The following is a 23,376-nucleotide window of genomic DNA, read 5'->3' as shown; positions in this document are numbered from 1 at the left end:
ATTGAAAACAAATCAGCCAGTATCATAATGCCCCTGTATAAAGCGATGGTGCGGTCTCATTTGGAGTATTGTGTGCAGTTCTGGTCGCCGCACCTCAAAAAGGATATTATAGCATTGGAGAAAGTTCAGAAAAGGGCAACTAGAATGATTAAAGGGCTGGAACACCTTCCCTATGAAGAAAGGTTGAAACGCTTAGGGCTCTTTAGCTTGGAGAAACGTCGACTGCGGGGTGACATGATAGAGGTTTACAAGATAATGCATGGGATGGAGAAAGTAGAGAAAGAAGTACTTTTCTCCCTTTCTCACAATACAAGAACTTGTGGGCATTCGATGAAATTGCTGAGCAGACAGGTTAAAACGGATAAAAGGAAGTACTTCTTCACCAGAATGTAAGCTTTCGTGTGCTAGAAGCAGACTTCATCAGACGGGGAATCGGGCACAGTGAGCAGAGTTACATAAGGCTGGTAGGCAGTGGTGTAGACTGCAGAATGGCACAAATTTAAGATCCAATGGCAGAATAATCAAATTAACAAATTGAGCAAACCTTTGATCTGGGTAACATGAGCTTGAGAAACCAATGAAACAGTAATATGTCAAAATGTGAGAATGTCTGTTAATTACCCTATTCTTAATCACCCTAATGAGACATATAATAAACCCACCTTCCATTATATTTTAATATATTTTTCTTCTAATGGCAAACTATATGTATGTTACATGTTAAAAGGTAAATTAGTTGGATGGGAAAAACTGAGAAATAAATGTCCTCATTTTGGCCCAGGCTTATAGCAATAGGGTGATTAACACACATTCTCACATTTTGACATATTACTGCTTTATTGCTTTCTCACACTCATGCTACCCAGATCAAAAGTATGCTCAATTTGTTAATTTGACTATTCTGCCATTGGATCTTAAATTTGTACCTTTTGCAGTCTAAACCATGGCCTACCAGCTCTATGCAGCTCTCCTCACTGTGCCTGATTCCTCGTCTGATGAAGTGTGCTTGGAGCACACGAAAGCTTACATTCTGAATCAAGCTTTGTTGGTCTTAAAGGTGACACTTGACTCCTGCTTTGTTCTACTGCTGCAGACCAACGCAGCTGCCCACCTGGATCTATCTCTAAAGCCATATCGGCGTTCGGGGGAAACACAGAATTCTGGGACTCCTGTCGGAGGTGCGCGCTCTTTCCCCCGCGCGCGCTGCCTGCTGGTCGTTGTAGTCTTTCCTTGGCCGAAAAAAAGACGCCTCCTTACCCGTCATCCCTCTCGCGCGGCCGCCTCCTCCTCTGGGACTCCTGTCGGGGGTGCGCTCTCTTTCCCCCGCGCGCGCTGCCTGCTGGTCGTTGTAGTCTTTCCTTGGCCGAAAAAAAAGACGCTTCCTTACCCGTCATCCCTCTCGCGCGTCCGCCTCCTCCTCCTCCTCTGGGACTCCTGTCGGAGGTGCGCTCTCTTTCCCCCGCGCGCGCGCTGCCTGCTGGTCGTTGTAGTCTTTCCTTGGCCGAAAAAAAGCCGCCTCCTTACCCGTCATCCCTCTCGCGCGGCCGCTTCCTCCTCCTTCTTCTCCTCAGAAACGTTTTCGCTTCTTGGTCTCTTCCCCTGTCAAGATGGCGGACCGTCGGCGACAACGAGCCTCCCAGGACAGCAGCGAAGAGGACGAGTCGGATTCCCCTCCCGGGAGCGCCGCTCCTTCCCCGCGCGGCCCTCACCGCCTCGGCCTGGCCGGAGGGGGCGCCGGCGACGCCAGGAGCGGCGAGGCCGAGAAGGCGGAGGCGGCCCCGGAGCCGGTGGCTGGAGGAGCCAGCCCGGCCGACTCGGAGTGTGTGAGTAGCGGCGACCCCGGGAAAGGCCGAGGCCTCGAGCCCCAGGGAGGCTCTGCAGCCCGGCTTGCTCGTAGGCGGTGGTTGACTGGCCCGGTGGCAACTGGGCCCCTGATATAGGGTTGCCAAGTCCAATGCAAGAAATAGCTGGGGGCTTTGGAGGGTGGAGCCAGGAGACTTTGTGGGTGGAGCCAGGAGACATTAGGGGTGGAGCCAGGAGACGGGGGGTGGAGCCAGGATACTTTGGGGTGGAGCCAGGAGACGGGGGTGGAGCCAGGAGACTTTGTGGGTGGAGCCAGGAGACTTTGTGGGTGGAGCCAGGAGACGGGGGGTGGAGCCAGGAGACTTTGGAGGGTGCAGCCAGGAGACTTTGGAGGGTGCAGCCAGGAGACTTGGGGGGGGGGGAGCCAGGAGACTTGGGGGGGGGAGCCAGGAGACTTTATTTATTTATTTATATTTAGGCTTATATCCCGCCCTTCCCACCAAGTGGCTCAGGGCAGCTTACAACATTTTAATTCACATAATTCAGCTTAAAAACATTTACATAACAAAGTTAAAACCGTAATTAATAAGACATAAAAATAAGACTTGGGGGGGGGGAGCCGGGAGACTTTGGAGGGGGGAGCCGGGAGACTTTGGGGGTGGAGCCAGGAGCAATGGCGTGATGGCACGATTGAATTCCAAAGGGAGTTCTGACTATCCCATTTAAAGGGACTACACACCTTTTAAATGCATTCCGTCCCCTGGAAATAATGAAGTATAAGGGCACCTTTGGGGAGGGGGCTCATAAAATTGGACCCCCTAGTCCAATCTTTTTGAAACTTGGAGGGTATTTAGGGGAGAGGCACTGCATGCTATACTGAAAATTTGGTGCCTCTATCACAAAAAACAGACCCCCAAGCCCCAGATACCCACGGATCAATTCTCCATTATTTCCTATAGGAATAAGTCTCCATAGGGAATAATAGAATTCCCAGCAGACATCCCCCCCCCCCCCCCCGTTTTCTGATGACCCTGAAGCGGGGGGAGGGCCTCCAGACCGGGGGATTCCCTGTCTCCACCTAGGGATTGGCAATCCTACCCTGATAAGAACCTAAGAGAAGCCATGTTGGATCAGGCCAGTGGCCCATCCAGTCCAACACTCTGTGTCACACAGTGGCAAAAAACCCCAGTTGCCATCAGGAAGTCCACCATGAGGCCAGGACACTAGAAACCCTCCCACTGTTGCCCCCCCCAAGCACCAAGAATACAGAGCATCACTTGCCCCAGACAGAGAATTCCAGCAATACACTGTGGCTAATAGCCATTGATGGACCTCTGCTCCATATGCTTATCCAGTTGCCTCTCGAAGCTGTCTATGCTTGTAGCTGCCACCACCTCCTGTGGCAGTGAATTTCATGCATTCATCACCCTTTGGTAATTTTACTGTAATGCAACTAAAATTTACATTGTATTTAGGGTTGCCAGCCTCCATGTGGGATCTGGGGATCTCTTGCTTTTTACAGCTGATTTCCAGTTGGCAGAGATCAGCTCCCCTGCAGAAAATGCAATCTGTATTTACATTTAATATTTACTGCATGCTTCCAGTAAAATGTACAATATATGTATACTGTAATTACTAAAAATATATATACATTTACTTTTCAAAAGTTTTAACTGAATTTTTTTACCGCTTATGTGTTTTTTGAAAATTTTATTTCTTATACAAATTAAATGATAGCCTTATAGTTGTGGGTGGGCCCCCTTTGTCTCCTGGCAACCAATATTTTTAGACTCAGTCCGCCACTGCTTGTAGGACTGCCAATCCCCAGGTAGGGGCAGGAGATCCCCCCGTTTGGAGGCCCTATCCCTGCTTCAGAGTCATCAGAAAGTGTGTGTGGGGGGGGGAAGGGAAATGTCTGCTGAGCACTCCGTTATTCCCATAGGATATAATGGAAAATTGATCCATGGGTATCTGGGGCTCGGGGGGGGCTGTTTTTTTAAATAGAGGCACCAAATTTTCAGCATAGCATCTGATTCCTCTCCTCATGAAATCTCCCAAGTTTAAAAAAGATTGGACTAGGGGGTCAAATGTCCCATCCTTCATTATTCCAAATGGAGGGAAGGCATTTAAAAGGTGTGTGGTCCTTTAAACGATGGCTAGAACTTCCCTTGGAGTTCAGTTGTGCTTGTCACACCCTTGCTTCTGGCTCCACCCCCAGATATTTCTTGAGTCGAACCTGACAACCCTACTTGCGTGTCCCCTTTTACCTACCAACCAGGTTCAGCCACATACTCTGTTTTTTTTATTTACTGAATACAACATTGATAGTCTGCCTTTCTCACAGGGACCCAAAGTGGATTACACAGAGCTAGCCGGTACGGTCACCAAAAAGTGACATTCAGTCGCCAACAAATTAAGATTTGAGGCATCTGGAAGCAGCAGAAAGGACTGAAGCGTGGCATAATTATTCACTTGACATGTTAGGCGGTACCAAAGTTACATAAGCAGGATCCTGTTTACAGTAAATTATATACAGCAGTCAAGTTTCATAAACAGGATCCTGCTTACAGGAAACTATATACAGCAGTTTCCTCTCATTCTTTTCCTCCCTACTGAGTGGAGCAGTTCACATCCTGAGCAGGGTATAACTCAGCGGTGGTCAGATTTAAAAGCCTCATAGAATAAATGTCAGATATTTGAGAGCTTCATGTTTTAGGAGGGAGGGAGAGGTGGAGAGAAAGCAACTTTAAATGCATTTTCTAAGCTGCTGGCTGGCTTGGCTTGGAGAAGTGATTTAAAGAGGCAAATGTCGTCTTTAAGGGCAGTAGGGGCTTTGAGAGCCACACGCTATGTGTGAAAGAGCACCATGTGGCTCCCAACCCACAATTTGACCACCCCTGGTGTAGCTGCTATAATCCTAAAATGAGCAGTGCAGGACCCTCTGCAGCTCCAGATTGCTGCTGAGTGGGGCTTCTGGTGTTAAGGAGTGGCCTCTCACAGCTTCGAGAGAACGCTGACAGCAGCACATATTGGTATATAATTGTTTATTCAAGCAAGCGCGTGAACCATTTTGTGCAGTGAAGCTCTGCAGAAAAGCTCATTTGACTAGTTCAGTTTTGCATAATCTGGTTCCAGGCAGTATGAGCTGAGGCCAGGTCATCTCTTGCTGCAGCACCTGCTACGTTAAAAGAAATGAGTGTTTCGGAGCATACGCAGAGTGATTTCCCTGCAGCCTGGTTTCTAGGGTCTAATGATTCCAGGCCTAAACAATGTCATCTTTCAAAAAAGGAGAAACAGACCACTGTGTCAATAAGAGATGCACCTTTGAGAATGGGAAAAGGGGGTCCCATCCCAGCTTAGTTGCCAAGAATTCCAGGCCCAAATTATAGAGCAACGTTTGAGCCCAATAGCACCTCGAAAGAGTGCAAGGTTTTAGCTTTCATGAGTTAAAACTCGCTCTGTCAGATCGAAAACTAATACAAAGGAAATTTGCGTTGGTCTTTATGGTGCTGCTGGACTTGGATTTTTGTTCTGTTACTACAGACTTAATATGGTTCTGTGCTGGAAACGCAGCCCAATTGATGCTTGTTTAAGGATTCTACTAGAAATTGCCCCACAGAAGCAGTGCTGTCTGTGTCTAGAACAGGGGTGGCCAAACTTGCTTAATATAAGAGCCACATAGAATAAACATCCGATGTTAGAGAGCCACAAGACCTGAACGTCAGATGTTTGAGAACTGCAAGATGGAGGGAGGGAGGAACGAAGGTGGGGAGAGGTGAAAAGAAAGCAACTTTAAGTGCATTCTGCAAACTGCCAGCTGACTTGGAGAAGTGGTTTAAAGAGAAAAACGCCTTTTCCAAGGCAGGTGATGGGAGCTTCAAGAGCCACAATATGTGTGAAAGAGCCACATGTGACTCCCGAGCCACAGTTTGGCCAACTCTGGTCTAGAGTGACTTGCTTTTCTGATGGGTTTACTCCTGCTGTCAGCAGATTTCCCACTTCTGCTTGAGACCCTGCTAGGGCTTCTATGCGAAGCATATGTCAGGGGTGTCAAACTCACCAGATCTGAGCTAAATGAGACCTAGTTGGGCCAGGCCGTGTGTGTACCTATTTAAGATTAGGTAGCAGGGATGTAAACTTTTTAAAGGACGCAGACAAACATGACTAAAGATTTATTTATTTTTTTTAAAATTGAAATAAAACATGCTTCAAACAGCACTCGTTGGTCTTAAAGGTGCTTTCTTTGTATTTCTCCCATTGGATCCAGGGAACTGGGCAAAGGAAGCTCCGGCTCTTTCCCTCCCTCCTCAGGGGACTAGGAGTCTCAACCAATGGAAGAAATTGAGGTTTTGCTCTGTAGCTCCTGTGCGATTGAGCAAGCCTGGCAAAGCAAGCTGAGATGCAGAAGGAAGCAAGAGAGAGGGAGAAGGTAGCAGATGACAGCCAGTTGCTTGAACGCCTGATAGGAGCCCTCCAGGGGGCTGATTCAGCCCTCGGGCCACATGTTTAACACCCCTAGCATATGCTGTACCTTTGAACCACATTCCCTCCTCTGCCTTAGAGAACAAGTGGCACATTTTTCATAATGCGTTGAAGTGAAAGAACTGCAGCTCAGATCTTGGTGGCTTTAGGTAATGCACATGTGTGCAAAGGTGGCATCAGTACATGTTTTTTTGCTGTTGATCACCTCCATTGCTTTATTAAAGATAACTGAATTTCCAGGTACAAAACCTGAAGAATGTTACTAGTGTGTAAGTCTGGGAAACACCTTTGTCCTTACTCAATTAACTCTCAGTGCAGCTTTTCCTCAAGTTTGTAGTTGACATTAGATATTATTTTATGAAAGGACAGCATCCATTACTTTTTATCTCCCCCCCCCTTCCCCTCCGGATTGTATTATACATAAAGTGGATGGGAGGTTTTTAAACCTTTTTTTCTTAGCCGGGAGATTTTACACTTTGTAGTCTATGAAAATTGTGTGACTATTAAGTGCCATCAAGTTGCTTCTGCGACCCTCTGAATTAACATCCTCCATAACATCTTGATGTTAATAGCCTTTCTCAGATCTTGCAAAACTAAGGGCTGTGGCTTCCCTGAGTCTATCCATCTCATGTTGGTAGATTCAGGTGGGCAGCTGTGTTGGTCTGAAGAAGTAGAACAAAGTGTAAATCCTGTGGCACCTTTAAGACCAACAAAGTTTTATTCACTGTATGAGCTTTTGTGTCCTCACACACTTCCTCAGATACAATGATAATATGGCATTTAACAGTCTATACATTTTTAGCATTTCACAATTAAGAATGATACATTTGCACATCAGTTTCCATCAGTGCCGTGGCACAGAGTGGTAAAGCTACAGTACTGCAGTCCGAACTCTCTGCTCACAACCTTAGTTCGATCCCGGCGGAAGCTGGGTTCAGGTAGCTGGCTCAAGGTTGACTCAGCCTTCCATCCTTCCAAGGTCAGTAAAAGGAGTACCCAGTTTGTTGGGGGGAAAGTGTAGATGACTGGGGAAGGCAATGGCAAACCACCCCGTAAAAAGTCTGCCGTGAAAATGTTGTGATGCGACGTCGCTCCAGAGTTGGAAACGACTGGTGTTTGCACAGGGGACTACCTTTACCTTTACTTCCAAGTCTGACATATTCATTTCTGTGTTTTCCTGTGGAATTGAATCTAAACAAATGGCGACCACGTGGGCTTAATTTGTTATTTCTGTTTGATCTTTTCATTTGTTATTCCTGAATCTGAATCATTATATTGCATGCTAATTTACTCCTCAGTCTCTGCCTATATGTATGAACTGATCAATTCCATTTCACTGTATCCGAGGAAATGGGCATGCACTTGAACCCTCATACAGTGAATAAAACTTTGTTGGTCTTAGGCGCCACGGGTCTCATGGTTTGTCTTACATCTCATGTTGGTTTTTCCTGCTGCTTGCTGCTTCCAAGTTTTCCTAGCATTATTCTCTCCAGTGACTCTTGTCTTCTCAATGTGAGCCAGTTTGGTGTAGTGGTTAAGTGCGCAGACTCTTATCGGGGAGAACCGCGTTTGATTCCCCACTCCTCCGCTTGCAGCTGCTGGAATGGCCTTGGGTCAGCCATAGCTTTCACAGGAGTTGTCCTTGAAAGGGCAGCTGCTGTAAAGAGCTCTCTCAACTTCACCTCCCTCACAGGGTGTCTGTTGTGGGGGGGGGGAGTAAAAGGAGATAGTGACCGCTCTGAGATTCAGAGTATAGGGTGGGATATAAATCCAATAACTTCTTCAAAGTACAGTTGCCTCAGTTTAGTCATGGTAGATTCTAGGAAAAGCTCAAATTTAATCTGATCTAGAAGCTGCTTATTTGTCTTTGGCAAGCCACAGCGTCCATAATACTCTTCTCCACCACCACATTTTTTTAAAAAGCCTGTCAGCTTCCTGTCAGCTTTCTTCATTGTTAAACTTTCACACCCATGCATAGTAATGGAGAATACTGTGGCATGAATTAACTTGATCTTGGTCATCGGTGACACATCCTTACACTGAAGGTTTTTTTCCTAGCTCCTCCGTGTCTGCCCTTTCCACTGTCACTCTCCACTCTCAATCTCTTGATTTCTTGGTTGCAGTCTCCCTTTTGAACAAAGTAGGAGTTAAGTGGCACCTTTAAGACCAACAAAGTTTTATCCAGAATGTAAGCTTTCATGTGCATATGAAAGCTTGCATTCTGAATAAAACTTTGTTGGTCTTAAAAGTGCCACTTGACTCCTACTTTGTTCTACTGCTTCTGACCAACACGGCTGCTCACTTGGATCAGTCTCCCTTTTCGGTTAATGATGGAATCAAGGAATAGAATATTAGACAATCTTGAACGATTTCAGTCACCCTTAAAGGTGTATTCCCCAGTAGTCATTACTGTGGTCTTCTTGATGTTCGTACTTCTGCATTTATTGTCCTGTGACTAGTTGGTTGCGTTAGCGAGGCAGGATAAAAAAACAGTGAATTGAATAGCTTAGAGCGGAGGAGCTTGCAAAAGATAGGTCATAGGGGCACGTACGGCTGCCTCTAGATGCAAGAATGATTTGCATCTGATTTTATGTCCTTTGATTATCCCTCACGAGCATCCAACAGGGCTTTGGCTAACCTGTTTGTGAATACTGAAATAAAAAAAATATATAGTCTTGGGTTCCTCCCTCCCCAGTAGCTGGTGTGTAGTTTGGGTATAGCGTGTATCCATCATGCAACATCTGGGCTAAAAATGTCAAGCTTATCTTGGGAAGAATAGATTATTGCTTCAGACTGGACACTTTCGTGACGCAGCGGAATAACTTTTGCCTGGCTGGACAGTAACTAGCAGCTGTCGTGTTTTTGACATCTGCTTTCCTGGTTTCTGTATTTTCTTCAAGACATGGTTCTCACAGGGGGAGGTTGGCCTCTGCTCTTAGGAAACCGAGGTAGTAGCTTTGGGGTGCAAGCAGTAGAAGGTACTGCAAAGCATAATGCAACCCAAAAGAGGTAAACAAGTGGAGGGAATATATGTTAGTGAGGAGAAGGCAGCAGGTACCACAGTGTTTCAGGCATTAGCAACCCTTTGTCCAGACTCTGCTCATTCCTTTTTTCCAAAGAGAAAACACCGACTGTGTAACTTACATAATAGTTTTTCCCTCCCCTGATTTTGGATGAGACCATATTTCCTGGAGGAGAATGGAGAAAGATGCCCTTTGTTCCCCTGGAATGTTTTGCTCCTCCTCTCCCCAGATGTGCGCTTTTCATTCTTGAAGAGCAGCCCAAAGAGATTTCTCTTGTCTGCCCAGTGATACGACAGGCTGGCATTCGCGAGGAGATCTCATTTGGTATCTTTATTAATTTTGAAGTAAATAAATGTGAGTGTGAATGTACATCTAAAAAATCTTATGGAAACAAGGTAATACAAGCACAAATGCTTACATACGTATAATAAAATATCGTAGAAGAAAATGAAACGATATAGATGTAACAAAACACGCTAACTAATTATAAAAGGTGTATCTCTCCATAGAGAGAGGTCAGGATTTATGCAGAATTAAAATTATGGCAATAATTTCTGTATCAAAATACAGCCAATCAAAATAAACATATATTACTATAAAAGAAGAAAATAATAATAAGGCATGGATGTGAGTGTTTAACTAACTAAATAAAGTCTATACAGATTATTCCAAAATTACTATTAAGTAATTACTATTAGGTGTATATATTTATATTTATCTGTTTACTTCAAAATTAATAAAAATATTAAATGAGGAGATCTGCCAACACTCTTCTCTGCCGCTTAAAGCTGAACCTTGTCCAGCCAGCTGTTCATGTGCAGCCCTTCCTATGGTGGAACTCATCTAGACAGGTGTAGTTGCAGGTGGATTGAGGACCATTGCCTTACTGAGCAACTGTAGAATATCCTGGAAGACCAAGCTCCTCTTTAATGAGAAACTCTCTTGTCCATCTATAACACTGAACACTGAACATCGAATACTGAACCTGAAATTGAATTTGAATTGAGTGTAGCTTTAAGACCGCTGTATGATTTTAACGTTTATGTATATAACAAATGCCTAGATTTTTAACTATAAATTATGAAATGTTAATTTTAATGCTTAATTTTATATTTTTATGTTAGTTTTACATGTTGTAAGCCGCCCTGAGCCACCTGGTGGGAAGGGCGGGATATAAATCTCAGATAAATAAATAAAAATAAATAAAATAAACTTTAGAAAACAGTGATTGCACCCAGGCCTTGCCGTGTGAACACCAAGAGCCAGTTTGGTGTCGTGGTTAAGTGTGCGGACTCTTATCTGGGAGAACCGGGTTTGATTCCCCACTCCTCCACTTGTGGCTGCTGGGATGGCCTTGGGTCAGCCATAGCTCTCACAGGAGTTGTCCTTGAAAGGGCAGCCGCTGTGAGAGCCCTCTCAGCCCCACCCACCTCACAGGGTGTCTGTTGTGGGGAGAGAAGATACAGGAGATTGTAAGCCACTCTGAGTCATTGATTCAGAGAGAAGGGCAGGGTATAAATCTGCAGTCGTCTTCTTTGTGGGCGACATTCCCGGGATGTGGCTGGTGTCGGCATATCCTAAGGAAGGTCACCTTGTTGCCAGAAGAAACCTAGCAGACCCTGGAGGCCCAAGGAATAAATAAAGTAATACAAGTAATCTTTAAAAAAAAATGAATAGAAGGTATGAGGAAATGGGGCTAATCTTCTGAAAGTGGAAAGATGGGGGAAATAAGCGATTCAGAACATCAAAAGAGCCCTGCTGGATCAGATCAATAGTCCATCTAGTCCAGCATCTTGTGTCTTACCGTGACCAGCAGATTTCTCTGGAGGGCCAGCAACAGGGCAGAGAGGCTGAGGTATGTTGCCTCTTTGGGCGCTGGGATTCAGAGGCTTAATGTCTCTGGATGTGAAGGTTCCTCTCAGCCACCACGGATAGACTTATCCTCCATGAATCTATCTGATTCCCTTTGAAAGCCGTTTATTCCCGTGGCCACCACAACATCCTCTGGCAGTGAATTAATCACTCCCTTCTGTGTCAAGTAGTATTTCTTTTTGTACTCCTTGAACCTACTGTCCATCAGCTTCATTGGATGCCCTCGAGTTCTAGTATTTTGGGAGAGGGAGGAAAGCCACTGCTCCTTGACTGCTAGTTCAAGACAAATATAAAAGGTGCACTTCCTAATAAACGTTTGATCAGGTGACAGGTACTTTTTAATTTGATTAGCGACAACACATTCCCCCCACCCCCATCCTGCAGCTCAGTCTTCCACCTTCAAGACTAATACACACACACACAATTTTTTTCCCCCTTCTGCATGCATATCTCTGTAAGATAATTGTGCTCTCTCTTTTTTCTCTTGTGTAAAACAGGAAAGCGAAGACGGCATAGAAGGAGATGGTGAGTGGGGATATGCTTTTATTCTGAGTAAATGGGAATGAAACGGGAGGATCAGAGGTTCATTTTGACAGTGCCTGTTTTTTTAAAAAGGAAGTAGGCATTTTCCTGTTCTAGCCGACATTGCCTGCCCTCCCCTTTGAGGTACAGCACTCATTGCTGCTGCAGACCTTCTGCTGATAAAAGCAGATGTTTTGTCTGGTTTGACAAAGAGGATGTTGAGCCCCGTGTGTCGGAGAGCTGGGACTTGGGATAAGCTTCTGGAAATGTAGGCCCCATAGTGTTAGGATTTGGGAGGCCCAGGTTCAAACCTCCGACTCTGAAGTTTGCGGGGTGATTCTTGGCCGCTTGCAGTTTCTCCACCAAGCCTGTTTCGTGGAGACATCTTGAGGAGGGAGGCCATGTCTCCCGTTTGAATTCTTTAAAGCAGGGGTGTCGAACTCTGTTATAAGGGCCAGATCTGACATAAATGAGACCTTGTCAGGCCAGGCCATGTTGGGCCGGGCCATATGTGTACCGATTTAAGATTAGGTGACAGAGATATAGTGTAAATGCAAGTTGTTTGTTATGTGTGGCATTTTATAAAGCCCTGGAGAATTCCTTATCTAAGCTTTTAAGTAGAGCAGGGAAGGAGAGGTAGCTACAGGTGAGCATAGATGAGAAGAATATGTCCAGTTAAGTGTGGGCCTTATTTGAAGGCATCAGGAGGCATATTCATATGGGTGCAGTTCCAGAAATCTGGATAAAAAGGCCAGTTGCTTGAGGGAGTCCAGGCCATTAGGCATATGGCAGGGAGTGATGGTACTGGGGAAGCGAGGATCATGGGCAGCAAACACCTTGGGAAGTAAGGGGGTGGCAAGACCACAGAAGGTATATTAGGCCACACTCTCCTGATGTAACCAATCTTCCAAGAGTTTACAGTAGGCCCTGTACAAAGAGCCCTATAAGCTTTTGGGGGATTGGCTACATCAGGGGCGTGTGGCCTAATTTGCAAAGGAGTTCCTGCTACAAAAAAAAGCCCTGGGCTTGGCTTGCGAGAGTGTGTCAGTGGGCACAGCCACTGTCGCCAGCCCTCCTGTCCGTTCCCCATTCAAAACACAGTTCCGGTTACAAAAACTGAAGGAGCATCTGGTGGCCTTCCCGCCTTAATTTTATTCTCACAGTCACCCCGTGATGTAGGTTAGGCTGATGGTGCGCAACTGGTCCGAGGTCACCCAACAAGCACCTATGGCAAGGTGGGGATTCGAACCTGAGTCTCCTAGACCATAGTTTGACACTCTAACCACCACACCGCCGCAGTGCACGTTATGTTCTGCTCACCAGTGCCTGACTTCTACTTAAGTAAACGTTGGGTCATGCTTCTTAAATCCTTGATGGGCCTCTAGTATTGCAGCTTGCACCTCTGCCTAAAAATGGGAATAAGTGAAGAAGAAACACTGTTAAGAGATTGGCAAAAATAGAAACTGAGTGGCACGGTGCAAATTTCTAATTACAGTGTCTAGAAAATAATACGTTCAAAGAATAAACACATCAAAAAAGTCTCTCATAAATGCTCATGGCAAAAAGTCTCTTCAAGCCTTTATAATTAGCATCCAGAACATAGTCTTCCAACTGTTTCTTTTCTCCACAAGAAGCCAAACAGCAAGCCTGTAGTCTGTGGAGACCGGTTTCGGTGTTACTGGTTCGGTGTTATTCTTTGAATGTATTATTTTCTAGACACTGTAATTAGAAATTTACACTGTGCCACACAGTCTCTATCTATTTTTGCCAATTTAAAAAAAAAAACTGGGAATAATCACTTGAGTCTGTCTCTTGAAGACATTGAGACGCTTTACAAGAGAGCTTGCAAAATGTAGATTTTGGTTCCTGGTTCTTAAATTGAACAGAAGTGGAGTCATCGGTTGTTCCAGTCCCCAGGATTAGTGTGTGTGTCTTTTAGAGCAGAGAGGCTGATATAAGAAAGTAGTCCATAGAGATCCTGCTGTGCAGTTAAACAACGATGGATTCATTCCCCAAGTGTTATCAGTGTTCTTGCTGTAAATGCAAGTTGTTCCTTACGTGTGGCATTTTATAGAGCCCCGGAGAATTCCCCATCTAAACTTTACAAAGAGCAGGGAAGGAGAGGTAGCTACAGGTGAGGGTAGATGGGAAGGGTATGCCCAGTTAAGTGTGGGCCTTATTTGAAGGCGTCAGGAGACATCTTCATATGGGTGCGGTTCCAGAAATCAGGATTAAAAAGGTCAGCTGCTTAAGGGAGTCCAGGCCATTAGGCAGGTGGCAGGGAGTGATGGTACTTGGGAAGCGAGGGGCAGGAGACACCTTGGGAAGTAAGCTAGGGGCAAGGCCACAGAAGGCGTTGAAGGCAAGGATGAGTTTGTGCTGGAGGCGAAGAGCAGACAGGGAGTCAGCGTAGGCAGCTGAGGAAAGATTTCTTACAGTGTGAGTTATGAAAGAGGTGAATGGTCTTCATGATACAGCTCCGGGGAGAGGCAAAACAGGAGAGAAGCGTGCAGAAATCAAACCAGTAAATTACACAAGCATAAAGCGAAGGCAGTGAATGTTCATTCTTGGAATCTCGTAGAGAGAGAAGTAACAGGATGGCAAATTGAATACGGGGAGCTAAAGCAAGGGAGCGATCAAAGACAGAGTGTTTCTGCTGGGTGGAGAAGGTGGGCTGGGCTCATGTCAGGGGATGACTAGAGAAAATTTCATGCTAGCAGATGACTAGAGAAAAAGCATGTTGCAATTGAGAGGATGTCCCTAACGTCACATGTCTCTTATTTTTAGCTGTTCTTTCTGACTATGAAAGCGCTGAAGATTCTGAGGTGAGTTCAGTTTGATTTAGCACCAATTTGCCTGTTGGCATTTCATCTTGTGCATGATCTTGACATGCAGACTGACTCGTTAACTATTCTAAAAATCTTTGAGGAAAGGGGAAAGATAAGATTTGAGCCACTGGTCGTGAGATCACTCTAGGCATCCTACGTGCCCTTGGATACAGAGTTGGCAGCCCTGCGTTTTGCAGTGTTACGTTTCCCTCTGCTCCCCATATTCATAGAATTACAGAGTTAGAAGGGACCATACAGGCAATCTAGTCCAATCCTCTGCTCAATGCAGGATCAGCCTAGAGCAGGGGTGGCCAAACTTGCTTAATGTGAGAGCTAAGAAGAATAAATGTTAGATGTTTGAGAGCCGCAAGACATGAACAAATCCTACGCACATTTTTATTAAAACTTAATGCTGGACTCAGTAGCGCAGCCACCTTACATGCTCACTTTTCTCTTTTGGCTCTTGCACTCTCTTTCCCTGTTCTACATGTCTGGGTGACCTCTGTGGTGGAGGAGAAGAGCTTGCAAGCCTGCCTGTTTGCCCCCTCTTTCCCTGCTTCACACAGGGTGAAAATAGTTGCCTACGTATGAGCAGTGTTTCCTCTAAGCTGAGTTAGCGTGAGCTAGCTCACAGATTTTTAGCCTCCAGCTCACAGATTTTTGTCTGTGAGCCAGTTTGGTGTAGTGGTTAAGTGCGTGGACTCTTATCTGGGAGAACCGGGTTTGATTCCCCACTCCTCCACTTGCAGCTGCTGGAATGGCCTTGGGTCAGCCAGAGCTCTGGCAGAGGTTGTCCTTGAAAGGGCAGCTGCTGTGAGAGCCGCTCTGAGACTCTTCCGAGTGGAGTGCGAGATATAAATCCGATATCTTCATCTACCTCACAGGGTGTCTGTTGTGGGGGAGGAAGGGAAAGGAGATTGTGAGCCGCTCTGAGATTCTTCGGAGTGGAGGGCGGGATATAAATCCAGTATCTTCATCTACCTCACAGGGTGTCTGTTGTGGGGGAGCAAGGGAAAGGAGATTGTGAGCCGCTCTGAGATTCTTCGGAGTGGAGGGCGGGATATAAATCCGATATCTTCATCTACCTCACAGGGTGTCTGTTGTGGGGGAGGAAGGGAAAGGAGATTGTGAGCCGCTCTGAGATTCTTCGGAGTGGAGGGCGGGATATAAATCCAATATCTTCATCTACCTCACAGGGTGTCTGTTGTGGGGGAGGAAGGGAAAGGAGATTGTGAGCCGCTCTGAGACTCTTCGGAGTGGAGGGCGGGATATAAATCCAATATCTTCATCTACCTCACAGGGTGTCTGTTGTGGGGGAGAAAGGGAAAGGAGATTGTGAGCCGCTCTGAGACTCTTCGGAGTGGAGGGCGGGATATAAATCCAATATCTTCTTAGCTCAGGAAGAGTGACCTCAGAGTACACTAATTTACGCAGCCGCTCACCACTTTCGTGCCAGTCGCTCACAAAGTAGAATTTTTGCTCACAAGACTCTGCAGCTTAGAGGGAACATTGCCTACGAGTCAGCACTCAGAGGCTGGCTGAGATCCCAATGCTATGCACGCTTACTCAAGAGTAAGCCTCAACCTCCAGGAGCCACACGATGTGTGTGAAAGAGCCGCACGGGGCTCCCGAGCCACACCCCTGGCCGAGAGCATCCCTGACAAGTGTTTGTCCAGCTGTTTCTGCCAGGGAGGAGGAACTCGCCGCCTTCCCTAATGAGCCATTCCACTGTTGAACTACTTGCTATAAAAAAGTTTTTCCAGATATCCAGCCAGTACCTTTCCGCCCTTAAGTTAAACCCATGGTTGTGAGTCCTTTGATCCTCTGCTGCCAGCAGGAACGGCGCCCTGCCCTCCTCTCAGTGGCAGCCCTTCAAAGACTTCAAGACAGCAATAATGTTCCGCCCCCACCCCCCCAGCCTTCTCCAGTCCCTCAGCCTTTCCTCCTAGGGCTTCTTCTCCAGGCTCTTGATCGTCCTCGTCACTCTCCTCTGCACCCGCTCCGTTCCGTCCACATCCTTCTTGAAGTGAGGTCTCCAAAACTGCACACAAAACTCCAGGTGTGGCCTGACCGAAGCAGTGAACGGTGGGACTGCGACATCGTATTCCCGCCTGGCTTTACAGGCGTCAGAGTTGGATGCTTGTTCTTTGGAGATCTTCAGAGGCTGCCGAACACAGTCATACTGACATAGTCAAGCATGCATAACTCTGATTAAAAAACATTTCTTCCGCTCCCCAGCTGAATCAGCCGTTTTCAGACTCAGCGTTTGTTTTCAGGGCGAGGAGGGGGAATATAGTGAGGAAGAAGCATCTAAAATGGACCTGAAGCGGGACAGCAACGAAGCCAATGGCTTGGCAACGAAGGCAGACAAAGGGGATGAAAAACCAGAGCCTAAAGGCACCGTGGCAGGCGAGAGGCAAAGCGGGGATGGACAGGTGAGTTGTGTCAGGTGCTGAGGACCGGGGCCAGCTAGTCTGGTATCAAAAGGGTGCTTCCAGTGACTGGCACTTGCAGAGTGAGTTTCCTGTTTCAGTGTGTTGTAACTCTTGGGTGACACCCCTTTTTGGTCTGTGCAAAGTTGGCAGTTCCCATTGAAGGTGGAATTTTTTGTGGAAGGACATAAGAGAAACCATGTTAGACCAGGCCAGTGGCCCATCCAGTCCAGCATTCTCTGTGTCACACAGTGGCCAAAACTCAGGTGCCCTCTGGATGTCTACCAGTGGGGCCAGAACTCCAGGAGCTCTCCCACCATAGCCCCCCCCCCCAGCACTCACTACCCCAGAGAGTGTGCCATCTATCCCTTACATATGAACATGTGAAGCTGCCTTCTACTGAATCAGACCCTTGGTCCATCAAAGTCAGTATTGTCTACTCAGACTGGCAGAGGCTCTCCAGGGTCTCAAGCTGAGGTTTTTCACACCTATTTGCCTGGACCCTTTTTTGGAGATGCCAGGGATTGAACCTGGGACCTTCTGCTTACCAAGCAGATGCTCTACCGCTGAGCCACCATCCCTCCCCTTGTGGCTAATAGCCACTGATGGACCTCCATTCCTTATGTTTGTCCAGTCTCCTCTTGAAGCTGTCTACGCTTGTAGCTGCCTCTACTTCCTGCAGCAGTGAATTCCACTCTTTGTTTACTTTTTTGGATGAAATAGTACTTCCTTTGATCTGTTCTAAGTCTACTGCTCATTAATTTCACCGAGTGCCCACATGTTCTCGTATTGTGAGAAAGGAAGAAAAGTACTTTTCCCCCCTTCTACCTTCTCTATCCCGTGCATGATTTTGTAAACCTCGACCATGTCACCCACGTAGTAGGCGATTATACTTGCGATGAGCATCTGCAGAGGGGAAGGTTAAGAGACATTTGGCTCCCTTGTTCTCTGCAGGAGAGTACCGAACCAACTGAGAACAAAGTTGGCAAAAAGGTTCCCAAGCACTTGGACGACGACGAGGACAGGAAGAATCCCGCATACATCCCTCGGAAAGGCCTCTTTTTTGAGCACGACCTTCGTGGGCAAACCCAGGAAGAGGAAGTCCGGTGGGTGGCATGAACTGTGGGGGAGGGATCAGAGACAAATGGGGGTGGGGACACGTCGATAGGGGATGTAGTTTGGCTTTAACTATGGGCAAAAGGATAGACAGTTGATGTGTCCAGGTAGCACAAGCCTGCTTCTGTTGAATCGCTTCTTCGTTTTTCAAAAACTATCATTGGTTCCTTCCCTTTCGATGACCCAGTCCCAAGGGTCGACAGCGTAAGCTGTGGAAAGACGAGGGACGATGGGAACACGACAAGTTCAGAGAAGATGAGCAAGCCCCAAAATCCAGGCAGGAGCTGATCGCCCTGTATGGGTATGACATCCGCTCGGCTCACAACCCTGATGAAATCAAGCCCAGGAGGTTGCGCAAACCAAGGTGAGCTGTGTGCGTGTTCTTGTTAAGTAGTGCGGCGTTTGGGGGAAACCGGGCCTTGAGTCTTTTACTGATTCTGGCAGCGTCCGGGGGGAGTTAAGGGTTTGGGGGTCTTGAGGATCTGACCTGCAGCATCCCTTCCCGATTCAGGTTTGGGAGCCCACCTCAGAGAGAGCCGAATTGGGCTAACGAGCGGCCCAGCAAGCCCCCCCGACACAGCCTCGACAGCACCCCGGCGCCTCCCCGGACGTTCGTCAACCGGAACGCCGCAGGGACAGGGCGTATGCCTCTGCCGAGGGCTTTCCCGAGGCCCAGTGGCTACAAAGAGACCCGGCCGAGCTACCGCGCCGTGGAGGCGAACAACCAGCACGCGCCTCGTTTCAGCGAGCACTCGAAGTACGAGAGCAATTACCGGGCCAGGCGCTCTGAGCCGGTCCTGGCCCGAGAGCCTTCCCCCGAGCCGGAGGTCACACACGTTAAAAAGGAAGAGGTTCTTCCTGAAAGCCCGACAGCTCCTGCGGATGCTCTGCAGCCCCCTCCCGATAAGCCCGTGGAGAAGAAGTCCTATTCCCGAGCGAGGAGGAGCCGGACCAAAGCTGGCGAGGCGGGGAAGTTGGCGGATGATGTCCCGCCTCCCTCGGGGTTGACTTCCGTGCCGCTGAAAGCTGCCGAGGTGATGCCGTCCTCTTCGCCGGTGAAGACTGAAAACTGGGAAGTACCCATCGAAGCCAGCCTAGACGATCTGGAGCGAGACATGAGCCAGATGAATATAACCGAGCAGAACTGGAATCAAGGGCAGCCTCAGTTCATACAACCTCAGGGTGAGCAGGTGGGCTGAAATGGGAGGGAGGGGGAAGGTAGGAAATAGCTTTATGACCCACCCATACAAAGAGGTTTGGGAAGGTCGGAGTCTGTGTGGGGAGGTAACTTAAAAAAAAATCACTGCATACTAGAGTCTTATAGCCAAAAGGTTAGCTGTCGGTTTGAGATCAGCGTGTGATCCTCATCTTGTCCTTTCTGTCAGTTTTCCTTCTCTTTTCAGATTTTTTTTCCCTCTGGCTTTCTCTGAATCTGTCCTGAGGACTGGGCATGTTTTCCTAGCTTTCTCTGCTTCCCATGACTTCTCAATCCAGGCCTGTCTTCTGCCTCTTCTTTTCCTAGATCCTTTGGTCTGCCTTTCTCTCTCTTCTGGGAACAGAGCAGTTCGACCCAGCAACACCCAGGAACTCTTTGTCTCACCCTTTTCTCTTTGGGGTTAAGCCATCACAGCCAGAAGCTCCCCCAAGACTCCCCAACAGTTAGACTATAGATTTGGAACATGCAAAATACCTGTTGCCTATCTCTAACAACTTAAATGTGTGCCTGAGTCGGTGGTCTGGGAACATGCTCATGCTTCGGCAAACTCAAGAAGGAGGGTTCCGGGGCTGGTAGAAAATGCTGTCCTACAGGAACTTCCTTATGTGGGAGGGAGGATTCTTTGTTGTGTTGGAGGTGACCGGATAAGTTTGGTGTAGTGGTTAAGTGTGCGGACTCTTATCTGGGAGAACCGGGTTTGATTCCCCACTCCTCCACTTGCAGCTGTTGGAATGGCCTTGGGTCAGCCAGAGCTCTGTTATCTGGGAGAACCGGGTTTGATTCCCCACTCCTCCACTTGCACCTGCTGGAATGGCCTTGGGTCAGCCAGAGCTCTCTTATCTGGGAGAACCGGTTTGATTCCCCACTCCTCCACTTGCAGCTGATGGAATGGCCTTGGGTCAGCCAGAGCTCTCTTATCTGGGAGAACCAAGTTTGATTCCCCACTCCTCCACTTGCACCTGCCGGAATGGCCTTGGGTCAGCCGTAGCTCTCGTAGGAGTTGTCCTTGAAAAGGCAGCTGCTGTGAGAGCTTTCTCAGCCCCACCTACCTCACAGGGTGTCTGTTGTGGGGGGGAGAAGATAAAGGAGATTGTGAGCCGCTCTGTGAGACTCTGATTCAGAGAGAAGGGCGGGTTATAAATCTGCATTTTTTCTTCTTCTAAGTTGATTTGAGGGGTGGATAATAGTGGGGCAGAGAGGAAGGAAGTGTTCCGGGAGAGCACGCTGGACCCCAAGTTGGTGAGGTATTATTGCAACAAACCGTCTTCGTTTCCACATCTCCATTGCGGTCGCCAAACGTTCTTCCCCGCACTTCTAAAACGCGACCTTTTTCACACTTCGAGAGTTACAGATTTTCCAAAACATCGTTCTCTTGAAGCCAAGCCCAGGACTGGCATACAAACATAAGGGAAAAATATTTATTTATCTAAGATTTATATCTTAGATAAAATAGATCTTAGATAAAATAGATCCAGGTGGGTAGCTGGGTTGGTCTGAAGCAACAGAATAAAGTAAGAGTTCAGTAGCACGTTGAAGACCCACGAAGTTTTATTCAAGGTATAAGCTTTCATGTGTTACACCACACTTCTTCAGCTACAATGAAGTGGGAGAAAAGCATTCAGATTTATAGACGGAGTTGAGAAAAACGAATCGGCATATGACATGACGTAAACATTCTGAGACAAAGCAGGGGACGGCAAGCCCAACAGCTGTATGGATCCAATTAAGGGAAAACAACATTTGACACAATAAATATGTCAAAATAGAAGTTAAGTGCGTAAAAGAATATTTTATTGCCTCCATACAGTGTGCAGTTGGCTTGTTGTCCCTGCTTCGTCTCAAAATGTTTACATCGTGTCGTAATGCTAATTCATTTTTTTTCCAACTCTGCCTATAAACTTGAGTACTTTTCTCCCGTTTTGTACCTGAAGAAGTGTGTGCGTAACACACGAAAGCTTATATCTTGAATAAAACTTCGTTGGTCTTAAAGGTGCCCCTGGAGTCTTTATTATGCAAAGCGCTTTGTGCTGGGTTGGAGTTGTTTGAGGAGCAGGAACGCAAGGATTCATTGAACATGAGGCTGGGAAGGGTGGTCCGAGTAGAATACCATCTCCTCCTGCAGAGATAGTAAATCCCTGCATTCTCAGAGATCCTCTAGTCCAGTGGCCCCCAACCTTTTAGGGCCCAGGGACTGGCCCCAGGGCTGGCAGGGTGGGGGTACCGAATTTGGCCTTCCCCCACCCCCTCATGTGCCTCCTCCTCCTCGCCCCCCCCCTCCACAGCACCTCCTCCGTTTGCACAGGTTTAAGGCTGGGGAAGGAGTTGTGAAGGGCCCCCCCCCCCCCCCGGCTCTTTAAAGGCTGACCCTCTCTCAACCAATCAGCTGATCGGAGGGGGAAACTGTGGCAGCAGTGTGAGAAAGCCACTGAAAAAGGGCCGCTGCCCTTGTCTCCTCTCCACTTCCTTCTTGGGCGTGGAAAGGAAGTGGGTAGGAGGCAAGGGCAGTGTGGCTTTTGTGCTGCTACCGCAGTTTCCCCCCTGATCAGCTGATCAGAGGGGCGGGGTCGGCCTTTAAAGATCCGGGGAGATGCTTCACCATCCCTCCCCCAGCCTTAAACTTGTGCAAAAGGAGGGAGGAAAAGGCAGGGCAGGGCGGCAAAGCTGTGTGGCGCCGCGGGGGTGGGGACAGGGCAGTGGGGGCTGTGTTGCCCGGTTGCTGACAGACCACAGACCGGTACCGGTCTGGGGATTGGGGACTCCTGCTCTAGTCTCTCAGATAGTTGGGCATGAGTTGACACTTCCGTAATGAAGCCCATGCCTTCTAGTAGTAAGCGCTTTCCTCGAAACAACCCTGGGTCATAGCATCTGTACAAAATTCAGAAGAGAGTGTGGCATCGTGACTGTGGTCTAGGACGGGGTGGCCAAACTTGCTGATGTACAAGCCACATAGAATAAACCAGGGGTGGCCAACGGTAGCTCTCCAGATGTTTTTTGCCTACAATTCCCATCAGCCCCAGCCATTGGCCATGCTGGTTGGGGCTGATGGGAGTTGTAGGCAAAAAACATCTGGAGAGCTACCGTTGGCCACCCCTGGAATAAACGTCTGAAAGTTTGACAGCCACAAGACACAAACATCAGATGTTTGAAGGAAGGAAGGAACATAGATGGGGGAGGGAGAGGTGGAAGGAAAGCAACTTTAACTTTCAATGCATTCTCCGAGCTGCCTTGGAGAAATGATTGACTTGGCTTGAAGAATTTATTTAAAGAGTCGGATGCCTTCTCCAGGTCAGCCGATGGGGTGATGGGGGGCATTGAGAGCCACACGATGTGTGTGAAAGAGCCACCTGTGGCTCCCAAGCCACACTTTAGCCACCCCTGGTCTAGGATCTGGGAGACCCTGTTCAAATCCTCACTCTCCCATGGAGACTTGCTGGGTGACATCTGGACAGCCCACACGCTCTTAAGCCTAACCTACCTCATAAGGTTGTTGTGAGGATAAGCCGCTCTGGGTCTCCTTTGAGAAGAAAGTCAGGGCACAAATTTAAGTCGAGACAGCAATATCAGAGTGCAGAAATCTGTGTTTCTTTCAGCTTGAAAAGTAGTAACCCCTGGCCCAGTAAATTACGTAGTTACCGTTGACTAATGTTTCCTCTAAGCTGCAGTCTTGTGAGCAAAAATTCTACTTTGTGAGCTGCTGGCATTAAAGTTGTAAACTCTTGCATACATTAGTGTGCTCTGAGGCAGTGTTCCCTCTAAATCGTAAGTAAGTAAGTAAAATTTTATTTGTATCCCGCCCTTCCCCGCCAAAGCAGGCTCAGGGCGGCTTGTGGAGTCTTGTGAGCAAAAATTCCATGTTGTGAGCTCCTGGCGTTAAAGCTGTGAGCTGCTGCATAAATTAATGAGCTCTGGGGTCATCCTTCCTGAGCCAAGACAAAAATGTTTGCACTGGAGGCTAAAAGTCTGTGAGCTAGCTCACAGTAACTCAGCTTAGAGGGAACGCTGCTCACCATTTGATGAGTTGCATGTGTGAAACACAGCCATTGCATTTTTGATGGCTTTTTTTGTATCAGGAACACCTTTGC

General features: G+C 47.5%; 1 protein-coding gene across 4 annotated transcripts in view; it reads left to right on the top strand.

The window, feature by feature from the left end:
• The first annotated feature begins 1,554 nt into the window (after nt 1-1,554).
• CASC3 (CASC3 exon junction complex subunit) overlaps nt 1,555-23,376 on the top strand; it is a 36,528-nt gene continuing 14,706 nt past the window's right edge. For 2 of the 4 annotated variants that reach the window (XM_060256005.1, XM_060256007.1), the window contains exons 1-7: nt 1,555-1,823; nt 11,678-11,705; nt 14,490-14,527; nt 16,807-16,965; nt 17,917-18,068; nt 18,266-18,442; nt 18,590-19,260. In XM_060256005.1, the coding sequence (XP_060111988.1) occupies nt 1,608-1,823; nt 11,678-11,705; nt 14,490-14,527; nt 16,807-16,965; nt 17,917-18,068; nt 18,266-18,442; nt 18,590-19,260 (1,441 nt within the window). In that variant the 5' untranslated portion in view covers nt 1,555-1,607. The remainder of the gene's footprint in view (nt 1,824-11,677; nt 11,706-14,489; nt 14,528-16,806; nt 16,966-17,916; nt 18,069-18,265; nt 18,443-18,589; nt 19,261-23,376) is intronic. The other 2 variants (XM_060256006.1, XM_060256004.1) reach the window with 1 other exon arrangement.

This window comes from Heteronotia binoei, chromosome 15 (genome assembly GCF_032191835.1).
Source record: "Heteronotia binoei isolate CCM8104 ecotype False Entrance Well chromosome 15, APGP_CSIRO_Hbin_v1, whole genome shotgun sequence".
NCBI lineage: Eukaryota > Metazoa > Chordata > Lepidosauria > Squamata > Gekkonidae > Heteronotia > Heteronotia binoei.
The sequence above is the reverse complement of the archived record's forward strand: the minus strand, read 5'-3'. Positions and strand labels throughout refer to the sequence as shown.